The 13,214-nt window shown below is 41.1% G+C and overlaps 1 protein-coding gene across 2 annotated transcripts in view; it reads right to left on the reverse strand.

The window, feature by feature from the left end:
- Positions 1-13,214, reverse strand: part of lrpprc (leucine-rich pentatricopeptide repeat containing) — a 142,990-nt gene that overhangs the window by 80,456 nt on the left and 49,320 nt on the right. For both annotated transcript variants that reach the window (XM_072264971.1, XM_072264972.1), the window contains 3 exons: positions 10,901-11,019; positions 9,821-9,914; positions 4,100-4,169 (listed from right to left, as the gene is read on the reverse strand). In XM_072264971.1, coding sequence (XP_072121072.1) covers positions 4,100-4,169; positions 9,821-9,914; positions 10,901-11,019 — 283 coding nt within the window. The remainder of the gene's footprint in view (positions 1-4,099; positions 4,170-9,820; positions 9,915-10,900; positions 11,020-13,214) is intronic.

A 13,214-nucleotide genomic window follows, 5' to 3' on the forward strand; every position in this document is an offset into this window, starting at 1 on the left:
TTCAAGTCAGCAATGACTATAAAGTATGACAAAATGAAATGTTGAATAGTGAGAGGTATACTCTGAGTGAGAAGCAGGGAGTGCCACCTTCTGCTGTAATCCTATTTTTTTTAATTGAAGTCCTAACTTTATTATTCCCACTTGCCTCATCATAAAATAAAAGTACATATACACTTCATATTTGGTTGCCCATCTACCAGGAAACAGTGGCAAACAACAGGAATTCTGCAGATGCTGGAAATTCAAGCAACACACATCAAAGTTGCTGGTGAACGCAGCAGGCCAAGCAGCATCTGTAGGAAGAAGTGCAGTCGACGTTTCAGGCCGAGACCCTTCATCAGGACTAACTGAAGGAAGAGTGAGTAAGGGATTTGAAAGTTGGAGGGGGAGGGGGAGATCCAAAATGATAGGAGAAGACAGGAGGGGGAGGGATAGAGCCAAGAGCTGGACAGGTGACAGGTTATTGTCTCAGCTTGCTCCTGCCCCACCGAACTCATTTCTGCATACCTCGACACTGTTTTATCACCCCTTGTTCAATCCCTTCCGACCTATGTTCGTGACACTTCTCACCGTCTTAAACTCTTCGATGATTTTAAGTTCCCTGGCCCCCACCGCTTTATTTTCACCATGGATGTCCAGTCCTTATATACTTCCATCCCCCATCAGGAAGGTCTCAAAGCTCTACACTTCTTTTTGGATTCCAGACCTAATCAGTTCCCCTCTACCACCACTCTGCTCCGTCTAGCGGAATTAGTCCTTACTCTTAATAATTTCTCCTTTGGCTCCTCCCACTTCCTCCAAACTAAAGGTGTAGCTATGGGCACCCGTATGGGTCCCAGCTATGCCTGCCTTTTTGTTGGGTTTGTGGAACAATCTATGTTCCGTGCCTATTCTGGTATCTGTCTCCCACTTTTCCTTTGCTACATCGACGACTGCATTGGCGCTGCTTCCTGCACGCATGCAGAACTCGTTGACTTTATTAACTTTGCCTCCAACTTTCACCCTGCCCTCAAGTTTACCTGGTCCATTTCTGATACCTCCCTCCCCTTTCTAGATCTTTCTGTCTCTGTCTCTGGAGACAGCTTATCCACTGATGTCTACTATAAGCCTACTGACTCTCACAGCTATCTGGACTATTCCTCTTCTCACCTTGTCTCTTGCAAAAACGCCATCCCCTTCTCGCAATTCCTCTGTCTCCGCCGCATCTGCTCTCAAGATGAGGCTTTTCATTCTAGGACGAGGGAGATGTCTTCCTTTTTTAAAGAAAGGGGCTTCCCTTCCTCCACTATCAACTCTGCTCTTAAACGCATCTCCCCCATTTCACGTACACCTGCTCTCACTCCATCCTCCCGCCACCCCACTAGGAATAGGGTTCCCCTGGTCCTCACCTACCACCCCACCAGCCTCCGGGTCCAACATATTATTCTCCGTAACTTCCGCCACCTCCAACGGGATCCCACCACTAAGCACATCTTTCCCTCCCCCACTCTCTCTGTATTCCGCAGGGATCGCTCCCTACACAACTCCCTTGTCCATTCCCTCCCCACTGATCTCCCTCCTGGCACTTATCCGTGTAAGCAGAACAAGTGCTACACATGCCCTTACACTTCCTCCCTTATCACCATTCAGGGCCCCAAACAGTCCTTCCAGGTGAGGCAACACTTCACTTGTGAGTCGACTGGGGTGATATACTGCGTCCGGTGCTCCCGATGTGGCCTTTTATATATTGGCGAGACCCGACGCAGACTGGGAGACAGCTTTGCTGAACATCTACGCTCTGTCCGCCAGAGAAAGCAGGATCTCCCAGTGGCCACACATTTTAATTCCACATCCCATTCTGACATGTCTATCCACGGCCTCCTCTACTGTAAAGATGAAGCCACACTCAGGTTGGAGGAACAACACCTTATATTCCGTCTGGGTAGCCTCCAACCTGATGGCATGAACATCGACTTCTCTAACTTCCGCTAGGCCCCACCTCCCCCTCGTACCCCATCTGTTACTTATTTTTATGCACACATTCTTTCTCTCATTCTCCTTTTTCTCCCTCTGTCCCTCTGAATATACCTCTTGCCCATCCTCTGGGTCCCCCCCCCTTGTCTTTCTTCCCGGACCTCCTGTCCCATGATCCCCTTGTATCCCCTTTTGCCTATCACCTGTCCAGCTCTTGGCTCTATCCCTCCCCCTCCTGTCTTCTCCTATCATTTTGGATCCCCCCTCCCCCTCCAACTTTCAAATCCCTTATTCACTCTTCCTTCAGTTAGTCCTGACGAAGGGTCCCGGCCTGAAACGTCGACTGCACCTCTTCCTACAGATGCTGCTTGGCCTGCTGCGTTCACCAGCAACTTTGATGTGTGTTGCAGGAAACAGTGGCACACAATTTGGGAACCTTTATGATCTTCAAAACTTATAACATCACTAATGGCCACAACATTTTTGATTTCTTTGTAAATTATATTTTTGTTACATTATAGCACTTCGATGGATATCAGAACATTCCAACCCCCACCCCACCTCTGTCCAAATGTCAGTGGTCATATCTATCCAAATAGTGATTTCCGGTCTGGGTACATCAGGACCAGTACATTTTGGTTCAATTAAGCAGCTGCCTCAACTAGCTAAAGGTTTATGGAAAAGTGCCAAGCTATATAAAAAAAGGCAAACTGAGTAACAGCAAACTAAGTAACAAGTTATGTATTTAAATGAAATGCAGAAAAATTAGAACACAACCAATCGTACTACAGTACCACAAGGCTGTATGAGTTCCTAACAGTTATCAACAGAGGAACATGCTGCCATATTATTTTGAGTGACCGAAAATTAACAAAATCAGCGCAGGCACCCAGTACAGATAATGGACTGCCTTCATACAATGCAATCTACAATTGCAACCTCCAAATTTTCATTTTAACATTCAAGGTGATTGTTTATAACTTCAAATTCTTCATAGTTTCTACCTTGAAATAGTGAAATCCTTTCATATTCACTCCCAGCTATTTCTAGCATCCCCAAACCCAAATGCTTGAAACCACAGTGAACAAAACAGTTCTGAATTGTCTTACTGCTTATTCCTCAACAGTGATCAAGTGACAAAATATCACTGCTAATTGAACACCAACACATGCAACTGACACTATTTAAAACTGTTTGCTCTAATCACAGTGTAGCATTTAACGGCCACACGAGTGCACGTGACTGAAGCTGGTTAGAACCTGTTCAACAACCGTATCCTACTTTGATTAGGCATCATAGCACCCAAAATAAATAAAGGGAATTCTGGCAATTTTCTCAATCAGTTATTGTTCGTTAAGAGTTATCCCAATTAAGTGGCTGCCCCAATTAACCAGAATCTACCGTAAACATCAAGCAAAGATTTCTCTCATTATTGACATTATTTGGGAAACCTCAATGACTCTTTTTTTTACATTTTTTGTGATGATATCATTAAGTGCAAATGCTAAAAACTGCAGTTTAAACCTCCTTCTTTTGCATTAATGGCACAGATGGTGGAATCTGTTACCAAATTTAATATCTTTGAATTGAACAAAAACAGAACTTAACTGTCATATTCATCTAATGTAGGTTTTTAATGCCAATTCTGCAGCCCAAGGATACTGCAAGAATGCCAACTAACACAAAAATGCAGTTGGAGTCCCAAATTCAATGGACATGCTAAATAATGAAAGTCAAGCTAAATGAGTTGGTATATTACTGTTGAAAAGTATGGAGTGCAGTCATGCTGCAAGTAGAGTTATATTTGCAATCATTTAAAATAGCTGAATGATTGATCAAACAATACTAAAATGCACGAATAATATTTTGTGCTTCGTTGGAGCATGGCCTTGTAATTGCCAAGTAAATATGTAAAAATCACATTTTCAGCAGTCAATACTGATTGGGCAACAGATGGGACCTTAATAAAAACAAAATTATTTTTTATGTAAAGAGAACAAATTATGCAGTAATTGGTAGATCACTAATGCAAGCATTTGCACAGCCCAATGACTTAAATGTAACCTAATCAATCAAATGGATTCTCACAGATTGAGTAGAGGCTCCTCAACTATTCTTTTTTTCTTTTAACACACAATCAACTTACCTCTTAAAACCTGCAATAAGACTCCCTCTGAAATTACTCAAATCCACTGCAGGGTTTTGAGGTGAGGACACTGTTAAGACAGAAACACATGTGAAAGCTCAAGGAAGAAACCACAGTAAACTTGAGTCATTTTTATACTGCGATAGGGGCATGAAAGAGTTTAGAATATTTCATATACTGGCTTAAGTTATCTTAAATTCCTGTCAAGAATAAAAAGAACAGAAAATGTATTGCAAGCCTTTCAGCAAATTGTTCAGTAGTATTTCAGTATTTTCAGATCTGTATCAAATTTCCTGAATTTTTTAAGGCATAGATTAGCTTGGATGGATTATATAATAAAATACAACAGTTTTGTCGTTGATTTTCTACATACAGGTCCTCACAAGGTTATGAACACCTGACTTATGAACAAAAAATATTCCAAAGATATTCAAGTCAAACGAGAACCATTCTTGGAAAAAAGTGCTCACATGTAAGCTCCTTTGCAATAATCAGGGCACATTTGCTCTCAAGAACAGAGACCGCCAGTTTCACTGTGGAAGGTCACTTAAGGAACAGGAGGGCAATGGTGGCACACATATGTTCGTTCAAAACAGATCAATTGATTTCTGAAAATTATGTGAATCAAGAATTATGGTGCAGAGAAATGGTGTTAAAGGAAGTATTAGTCTGAATTTTGATGAATGGCAATGTTAGCTCTCAAGGTTAGGTAGCCTCCACTTACTCCCTTTCGGTTATATTTATTCAACTCACACAAAATGCTGGAAGAACTCAGCAGGGCAGGTAGCATCTGTGGACAAAATTGCACATTCGACATTCTGGTCCAAGAGCATTCGTCAGAATGAAATATCGATTACTTTCCTACACAGACGATGCCTGAGGTGCCAAGTTCCTCCCATATGATCCTACTTCCAGCATCAACAGTCTCTCATGTCTGTTACATTTACTCGTTTCCTTTTAAATATTTACATTAGTTGAAATATCAAAGTGAAATTAAACACCAGCACTAATATTGTACAAGTGTTTACATTTCATATTAAAAAAAACAGTAGCGGGTGGTGGCAGCGAGAAAGAGCTTTGACAAGTGATCAATATGCATTTGAGATTGATTAGTAAGAGCAAACTGAAGGGAGGCAGGGGCAAGCACAGCAGCCGTTGTTGGAGTAGACATAGTCAGAGTGGTGATCTTGAGGACTTAGCTTTTCAAGGCTTCACTCGAAGAAAGCAAAGGAAAGAAAACATCCAGATTTTTTTTCCTTCTCTTCTTTACATCTGTCACCTAGGGCAGTAGAGATGCCAGGCAAGATAGTGAAATGCTCCTCTTGTGAGATATGAGAAGGCAGGGAGACCTCCAATGTCCCTGACGACTACAACTGCAAGAAGTGCATCCAGCTGCAGCTTCTAACAAACTGTGTTAAGGAGTTGCAGCTGGAACTGGATGAAGTCTGGATCATTCGAGAAGGTGATGGGGTGATATATAGAGAAGGAGTTACAGCCAAGCTGCAGGACACAGGAAACTGGGTGACAGTCAGGAAGACAAAAATGGTTAAGGAGCCAGTGCAGAGTACTCCTGTGCCCGCGACCAACCCCCCTCCCCCCCCCAAGCAACAAGTATATCACTTAGGATACTGTCGGCGGGGGGGGGGGGGGTGAGCTAACAGAGGAAAGTCATAATGGTCAGGGTCTCTGGCACAGGGTTTAGCACTGTGACTCAGAAGGGAAGGGGGAAGAAGAGGCACACTGTGGTAATAGGGAATTCATGAGTTAGGGGAACGGACACGAGGTTCTGTGAGCGAGAACAAGATTCCCGGATGGTATGTTGCCTCCCAGGTGCCAGGGTCCAAGATATCTTGGATCAAGTCCTCAGCATTAAGTAGGAGGGCGAGCAGCCAGAAGTCATGGTCCATGTAGGTACCAATGACATGGGTAGGACAAATGAGAAGATTCAGCATAGAGAGTTCAGGGAGTTAGGTACTAAGTTAAAAGGGCAGAGCCTCCAGGGTTGTGAGCTCAGGATTGCTACATGTGCCACATGAAACTGAGGCCAGAACTAGAAAGGTTATACATGGCTTAATGTAGGAGGGAGGGCATAAGATTTTTGGATCATTGGGCTCTCTTCCAGAGAAGTTAGGACCTGTACAGAAAGGATGGTTTGCACGTGAACTGGAGGGGGACTAATATCCTAGCAAGATATGTTAATGCTGCAGAGTGGGGTTTAAGCTATAGTTGCAGGGGGATGGGAAACAGAGTGCCAGAACAGTTAGTGGAGAGTTCGTGGAGGCAAATGTTGGTAAGAGGTCAGAAAAAGTTAGGAATCAAAAGGTTGAGCATGATGTCCTGAGCTGCATATATTTCAATGCAGAGTATCATAGGAAAGACATAATAGTGCTGAAGAGGAGGTAGCTGATTTACAAACAGAGGCAATGTGAAGTGAGGAGAAGCCATTGATGGGGCAAAATTGTGGTCAATAGGACAAGTTGCAACATAAAAGGCTGACAAAATCGAAAAGGGTGATTATAGGAATAAAGGTGTTGGATTTGAATGTGCTCAGTATACAGAATAAGGTAGACGAACTTGCAGCACAGTTGCAGATGCCAATTATAATGTTGTAGGCATCGCTGCATCATGGCTGAAAGGTTATAGCTGGGATCTTAATGCCCAAGGATACACATTGTATTGAAAGGACAGGGAGAAAGGCTAAGGAGGCAGCGTTGTTCTGTCAGTTAAAAAATGAAATCAAATCATTAGAAAGAGGTGACATGGGTTCGGAAGGTGTTGAAACATAGTGGATAGAGCCAAGGAACTGCAAGGGTAAAAAGACCCTGGTGGGATTTGTATACAGATCCCCAAACAGTAGTAAGGATGTGGTCTACAAATTACAAAAGAAGATAGAAAATGCATGCCAAAAGGACAATATTACAATGGTCATGGAAAACTTCAATATGCAGGTAGATTGGGAAAATCAGGTTGGTGCTGGATTACAGGAGGGGGAATTTCTAGAGTGCCTATGAAATAGCTTTCTCAAGCAGCTCGTGGTTGAGCCCACTAGAGGATCAGCAATTCTGAATTGGGTGTTGTACAATGAACCAGAATTGATGGGAGAGCTTAAGGTAAAAGAACCATTAGGGGTAGGTGATCATAAATGATCAAATTCACACTGAAATTTGAGGAGACGCTAAAGTCAGATGTATCGATATTACAGTGGAATAAAGGGAATTACAAAGGCATGACAAAGGAATTGGCCAGAATTGATTGGAAAAGAACACTGGTAGGTATGATGGCAGAGCAGCAATGGCGGAAAACACAGGATATATACATCCCAAAGAGGAAGTAGTACCCTAAAGAAAAGGCGACACAACCGTGGATTACAAGAGAGGTCAAAATCAACATAAAAGCCAAACAGAGGGCATATAACAGAACAAAAATTAGTGGGAAGTAGAGGATTGGGAAGCTTTTAAAAACAACAGAAGGCAACTAAAAAAGTCATTAAGGTAAAGATGGCATATGAAAGTAAGCTAGTCAATAATATTAAAGAAGCTCCAAGTGCGGCGGCATGGTGTGTGAAGTTACCATAACTAGAGAAAAGGTTCTTGGCAAATTGAAAGGACTGAAGGTAGATACGTCACCTGGACCAGATGGTATACACCCCCAAGGTGGCAGAAGAGATCATGGAGGCATTGGTAATGATCTTCAAAGAATCACTAAGTTCTGGAAAATGGTTCCGGAAGACTGGAAAATTGCAGATGTCACACCATTCTTCAAGAAGGGAGAGAAGCAGAAGAAAAGAAACTATAGGCCAATTAGTCTGACCTCAATGGTTGGGAAGATGATGGAGTCAATTATTAAGATGATGTTTCAAGGTACTTGGAGGCACATGAGGAAATAGCCATAGTCAGCACCGTTCCCTCAAGAGAAAATTTTGCCTGACAAATCTGTTGGAATTCTTTGAAGAAATAACTAGCAGAATAGACAAAGGAGAATCTGTTGATGTTGTGTATTTGGATTTTCAGAAGGCCTCTAACATGGTGGCACACCTGAGGCTGCTTAACAAGCTACTAGCCCATGGTATTACAGGTAATATTTGAGTATTGAAAAAGCAGTGGCTGATTGGCAGGAGCCAAAGAGCAGGAATAAAGGGAGCCTTTCCTGGTTGGCTGCCAGTCATGAGTGGTGTTCCACAAAGGTCTGTGTTGGGAACAATTCTTTTTACATTATATGTCAATGATTTGGATGATGGAATTGATGGTTTTGTTGCAAAGTTTGCAGATGATAAGAAGATAGCTGGAGGGGCAGATAGTTTTAAGGAAGTGAAGAGGCTACAGAAGGACTTATAGACAGATTAGGAGAATGGGCAGAGATATGGCAGATAGAATACAGTGTTGGGAAATGTATGGTATTGCACTTTGGCAGAAGAAATGAAAGGGTTGACTAGTTTCTAAATGGAGAGAAAATACAAAAAACTAAGGTGCAAAGGGACTTGAGAGTCCTTGTGCAGGACTCCCTTAAGAGTTAACTTGCAGGTTAGGCCTGTGATGAGGAAGGCAAATGCGATGTCAGCATTCATTTCAAGAGGACCAGAATATAAAAGCAAGGATGTAATGTAGAAACTTTATAAAGCACTGGTGAGGCCTCACAGAGTACCGCAAGCAGGTTTGGGCCCCTTATCTTAGAAACAATGTGTTGAAACTAGACAGGGTTCAAAGGGGGTTCATGAAAATAATTCCAGGATTTAACAGCTTGTCATATGAAGAACATCTGATAGCTCCAGGCCTGTATTCACTAGAATACAGAAGAATAAGGAGTGACCTTATTGAAACCTATCGAATGGTGAAAGCCTTTGATAAGAGTGGATGTGGAGAGGATGTTTGCTATGGTGGGAGAGCCTAAGACCAGAGAACACTGCCTGAGAATAGAGGGGTGTTCTTTTACAACAGAGGTAAGGAGAAATTTCTTTAACCAGAGAGGGATGAATCTGTGAAAATCTTTGCCACAAGCAGCTGTGGCGACCAAGTCGTTATGTATATTTGAACAAAGGCTGATAGATTCTTGATTGGTCAGGGCATGAAGGAATACGGGGAGAAGGCGGGAGATTGGGCTATAAGGCTGGAGACTGGGGCTGAGAGAAAAACTGGATCAACCAAATGGCCGAATTCTGCTCCTATATAAGTTTCAACATGCTGATAGTTTCGTGTTTCCTCAGCCAACACTACTGATACAATTCCATCAAAAGTACAGAAAGGTTCAAACAGGACAGGAGCCACTCCAAGAAAAACTCTGCCTTCCTGAAAATCAAGACTACTTTTTGTCTTTTAACAAGGTCATTTTGTCAAGCTCCTATAAAAAACTATTTCTCAAATGTTCCCAAATAGTCTATTTGAATGTCTCCCATCCACTACATAATGTACTGGGTGGGTACAGGAGTACATTCAGCCAGAGACTCATTCCACCGAGATGCAGCATAGAGTGTCATAGGAGGTCATTCCTGCCTGTGGCCATCAAACTTTACAACTCCTCCCTTGGAGGGTCAGACATCTTGAGCCGATAGGCTGGTCCTGTACTTATTTCATAATTTACATATTTACTATTCAACTATCTATGGTTCTATTACTATTTATTATTTTTGGTGCAACTGTAACGAAAACTAATTTTCCCCCGGATCAATAAAGTATGACTATGACTATTGAGAAACGAAGTTTGTCTGATGGACATTACAACACTTACACATAGAATAAATCTTGTCCAAATGTCCATTAATAGCTTCTGTTCTGAGTTCAGAGGAATAGAATCCAACTGTGTTGACCAAACATCCATTTTCCTACAAAGACAAAACAACTGACATCTGTATATTCTTACTTCTAATAATGTTAATAGATTTAACTTTATCAATCAATTAGACCTACTTTGCACAATCCAAAGGCTCATTTATCAGAATTTAACACCCTAATCTGGTTCTAAAACAAATAGACAAATCCTCATCTTTTCTGCATTAGTACCAGCAGTGAATTTTCGTAAAGTAAAATTTGAAACCTAATAGAAAGTTATCAATGTAGAGTCACACAGCACAAAAATGGCCCCCTTGGCCCAGCACATTCATCATTCATGTCAACATTTTGCCAGTCTACACTAATCCCATTTGCATATATTAAGACCATACCCTTCTTCACATTAGCTATTTTGGTGTCTGTCTAAAAACAGTAATTGCTACCTTATTGAATAAAAGTGAATGCAAATCAAATGTTTACGATGAAGTGCTCAAAACTGGGAATGAAGAAGTTAAACTTAGGTACTTGAGAAGGCCGGAACATTGTGCATAATTATTTAAGCATCAGCAATTTATTTAGCAGGTTGACGACTATTTATAGCATTCTAGAACTAACTAACAATGAGATTGCTGAAGATAGCACAAACCAGGTTTTGATACATCGAGCAAGATAATGCACAAATAATCACAGAAAATGGTTTATATGCACAGATGATCCACTTTAAACTGTGGCACTGCCTGTAAAACATACATCTAGTATAGTAGCACTGAATTAAAAGCATTCAACAAAACAAGCTTGCCTCTTGTAATGCCCAATAGATTTAAACTTTACTTAATTTCAAGAAAGCATTAAATATTCTACTTATTTTACAAATCTCTCATCCCCTTGATGCAGTGACACTGTTGGTCTCTTTGGGTTTTGTTCCACAGAATTTCATGAATAGAAACATCCATTATATGGATTTTCCTCAGCAAGTTTTTGTCAGTAAAGCTTCCACATAAACCTGATTTGCTTATATAGAGAAATGACTGATGCAAACCTCAAGCTGGGCACGAGCTTGCTCCACGTTGTCAAATGCCGACTGGACATAATTTGCATAGGTTTCGACATCAGGCTCTACGCCCAGGTTCTGCATGATTTTCAGTACTTCTATTGTTCCTGTAAATTAATACACAAAATTATTTATACATCTGCATTACAGTTAATTGCCAATCTCCCATTAAATACATTTCTTCCTTTGTCTAAAGAATGCTGAAATTTAGACAGTGTCATATCCAATACACCAACAGTTTTCGTAGTTATCCCCTTAATATTTCAATCTGTATTAACACTTGAGACTCACTATTTACTGTGAAACAGCTGGAGTTCAAGCATGGTTGAAAAATCCGTAAAATGCTTTATTTTGCCCACCTCAGAAGTGCCCCAGGAATATAGTGCTAGTGCTTGGATTAAACTAACTAAATTCATAGATTATATCCAACTGGAGGGGACCAATGAACCCAAGAAGCTATCGGGGAGCTGTAACAGTATCTTGCTCTTGGAAGTTAATTAACTCTAACAGGTGAAGCTTTAAACATGCCAATGCAAAGAATTCCAAGTTTTAAAAAAAAACACCTGTGGGTGTATGGAATTAAAATTCCATAGCACTTCGTATAAACAAGGAGCTTTATGATTTTGGAAACTTAAACATACGCATATTACAATGACTACAAAAATCACAAATATACAGTACATTTGTAATGGAAACTTCTCAAAATGTGCTGCTGCTTGTGCGGATCGGTAATTTTGCTGATATGGCTGAATCATTAACATTTACCAAGCTAACTAGGTAAATGCACTTCTCAGAAATTATAAAGGGAAAAGTTTTGTATTTACCAAGCGCAGTGCTTGGTTTGATTTTACTTAAGAGTGCAGAATAGGCCTTTCTGGCCCAACAAGCTGCACCGCTGACAATCCACCTAACCACAGGACAATTCACAATTAACCTATTAAACGGCTGGTCTTTGATTGTGGGAGGAAACCAGAGCACCCCAAGGAAACTCAAGCACTCACAAGAAGAACGTAGAAACTTCTTATAGACAGTACCACAAATTAACTCTGGAATGCCCCAAGCTGTAATAATGTCACGCTAACTGCTATGCTACCATGCTGCTGATCTGAAGACACAATTAAATAAGTTATGTTCAGGAGGACTTCAACAAACTGGCACTCTAAATTAATTTATACAAAACTAAACTGCAGATGCTGGAAATCTGTAATAAAAAGAAAAGACTAGAAATTCTCAGGCAGCATTTGTGGAGAGAGAAAGAAGGTTAATATATCCGAAGAAGGGTCTTGAACGTGTACCCCAGTGCCTGACCTGCTAGGAGTTTCCAGCACTTAATGTTTACCTGGCATTTTAAGTCAATGACTATGGAATCACATTCAAAATAACAATAATTATAAGGTCAATACAATGAAGATCAAATTGAAGGAAATAATTTTCAAACTTTGATGTGCTTTTTCCAAGACCTACTTTGACAATTGTTTCTAGTCCTTGTCTGAGAATCACAATGCCTGGTCAATGCCCAGAAAAGCCATAGTATGAATCTTTCTATTTTTGAGGATATTTCTTTACCTTGAAAGGAGATGTGAAGAAAAACATGCAAGACAACAAACAGTATCGAATTTTCAAACATAGACTTCTGCTGCAAATATACTACTGGAAATATGAGGGTCCAATGGGTTTGCTTTTCATTTGAAACAAAGTTTTGTCACAGCAGGTTTCTGTAAATTCAGTGCAGTTTTAACCCTGAGAAACTTATGGGTGCTATATTCTTGCCATAGAGGGAGTGCAAAGAAGGTTCGCCAGATTGATTCCTGGGATGGCAGGACTTTCATATGATGAAAGACTGGATCGACTAGGCTTATACTCTCTGAAATTTAGAAGATTGAGGGGGTATCATATTGAAACGTATAAAATCCTAAAGGGATTGGACAGGCTAGATGCAGGAAGATTGTTCCCGATGTTGGGGAAGTCCAGAATGAGGGGTCACAGTTTGAGGATAAAGGGGAAGCCTTTTAGGACCGAGATTAGGAAAAACTTTTTCACACAGAGTGGTGAACCTGTGGAATTCTCTGCCACAGGAAACAGTTGAGGCCAGTTCATTAGCTATACTTAAGAGGGAGTTAGATATGGCCCCTGTGGCTAAAGGGATCAGGGGGTATGGACGGAAGGCTGGTACAGGGTTCTGAGTTGGATGATCAGCCATGATCATACTGAATGGCGGTGCAGGCTCGAAGGGCCGAATGGCCTACTCCTACACCTATTTTCTATGTTTCTATAAGGTGTAGCGTGGTGGCTCTTCATATGT

Source organism: Mobula birostris, chromosome 8 (assembly GCF_030028105.1).
Source record: "Mobula birostris isolate sMobBir1 chromosome 8, sMobBir1.hap1, whole genome shotgun sequence".
Taxonomy (NCBI): Eukaryota; Metazoa; Chordata; class Chondrichthyes; order Myliobatiformes; family Myliobatidae; genus Mobula; species Mobula birostris.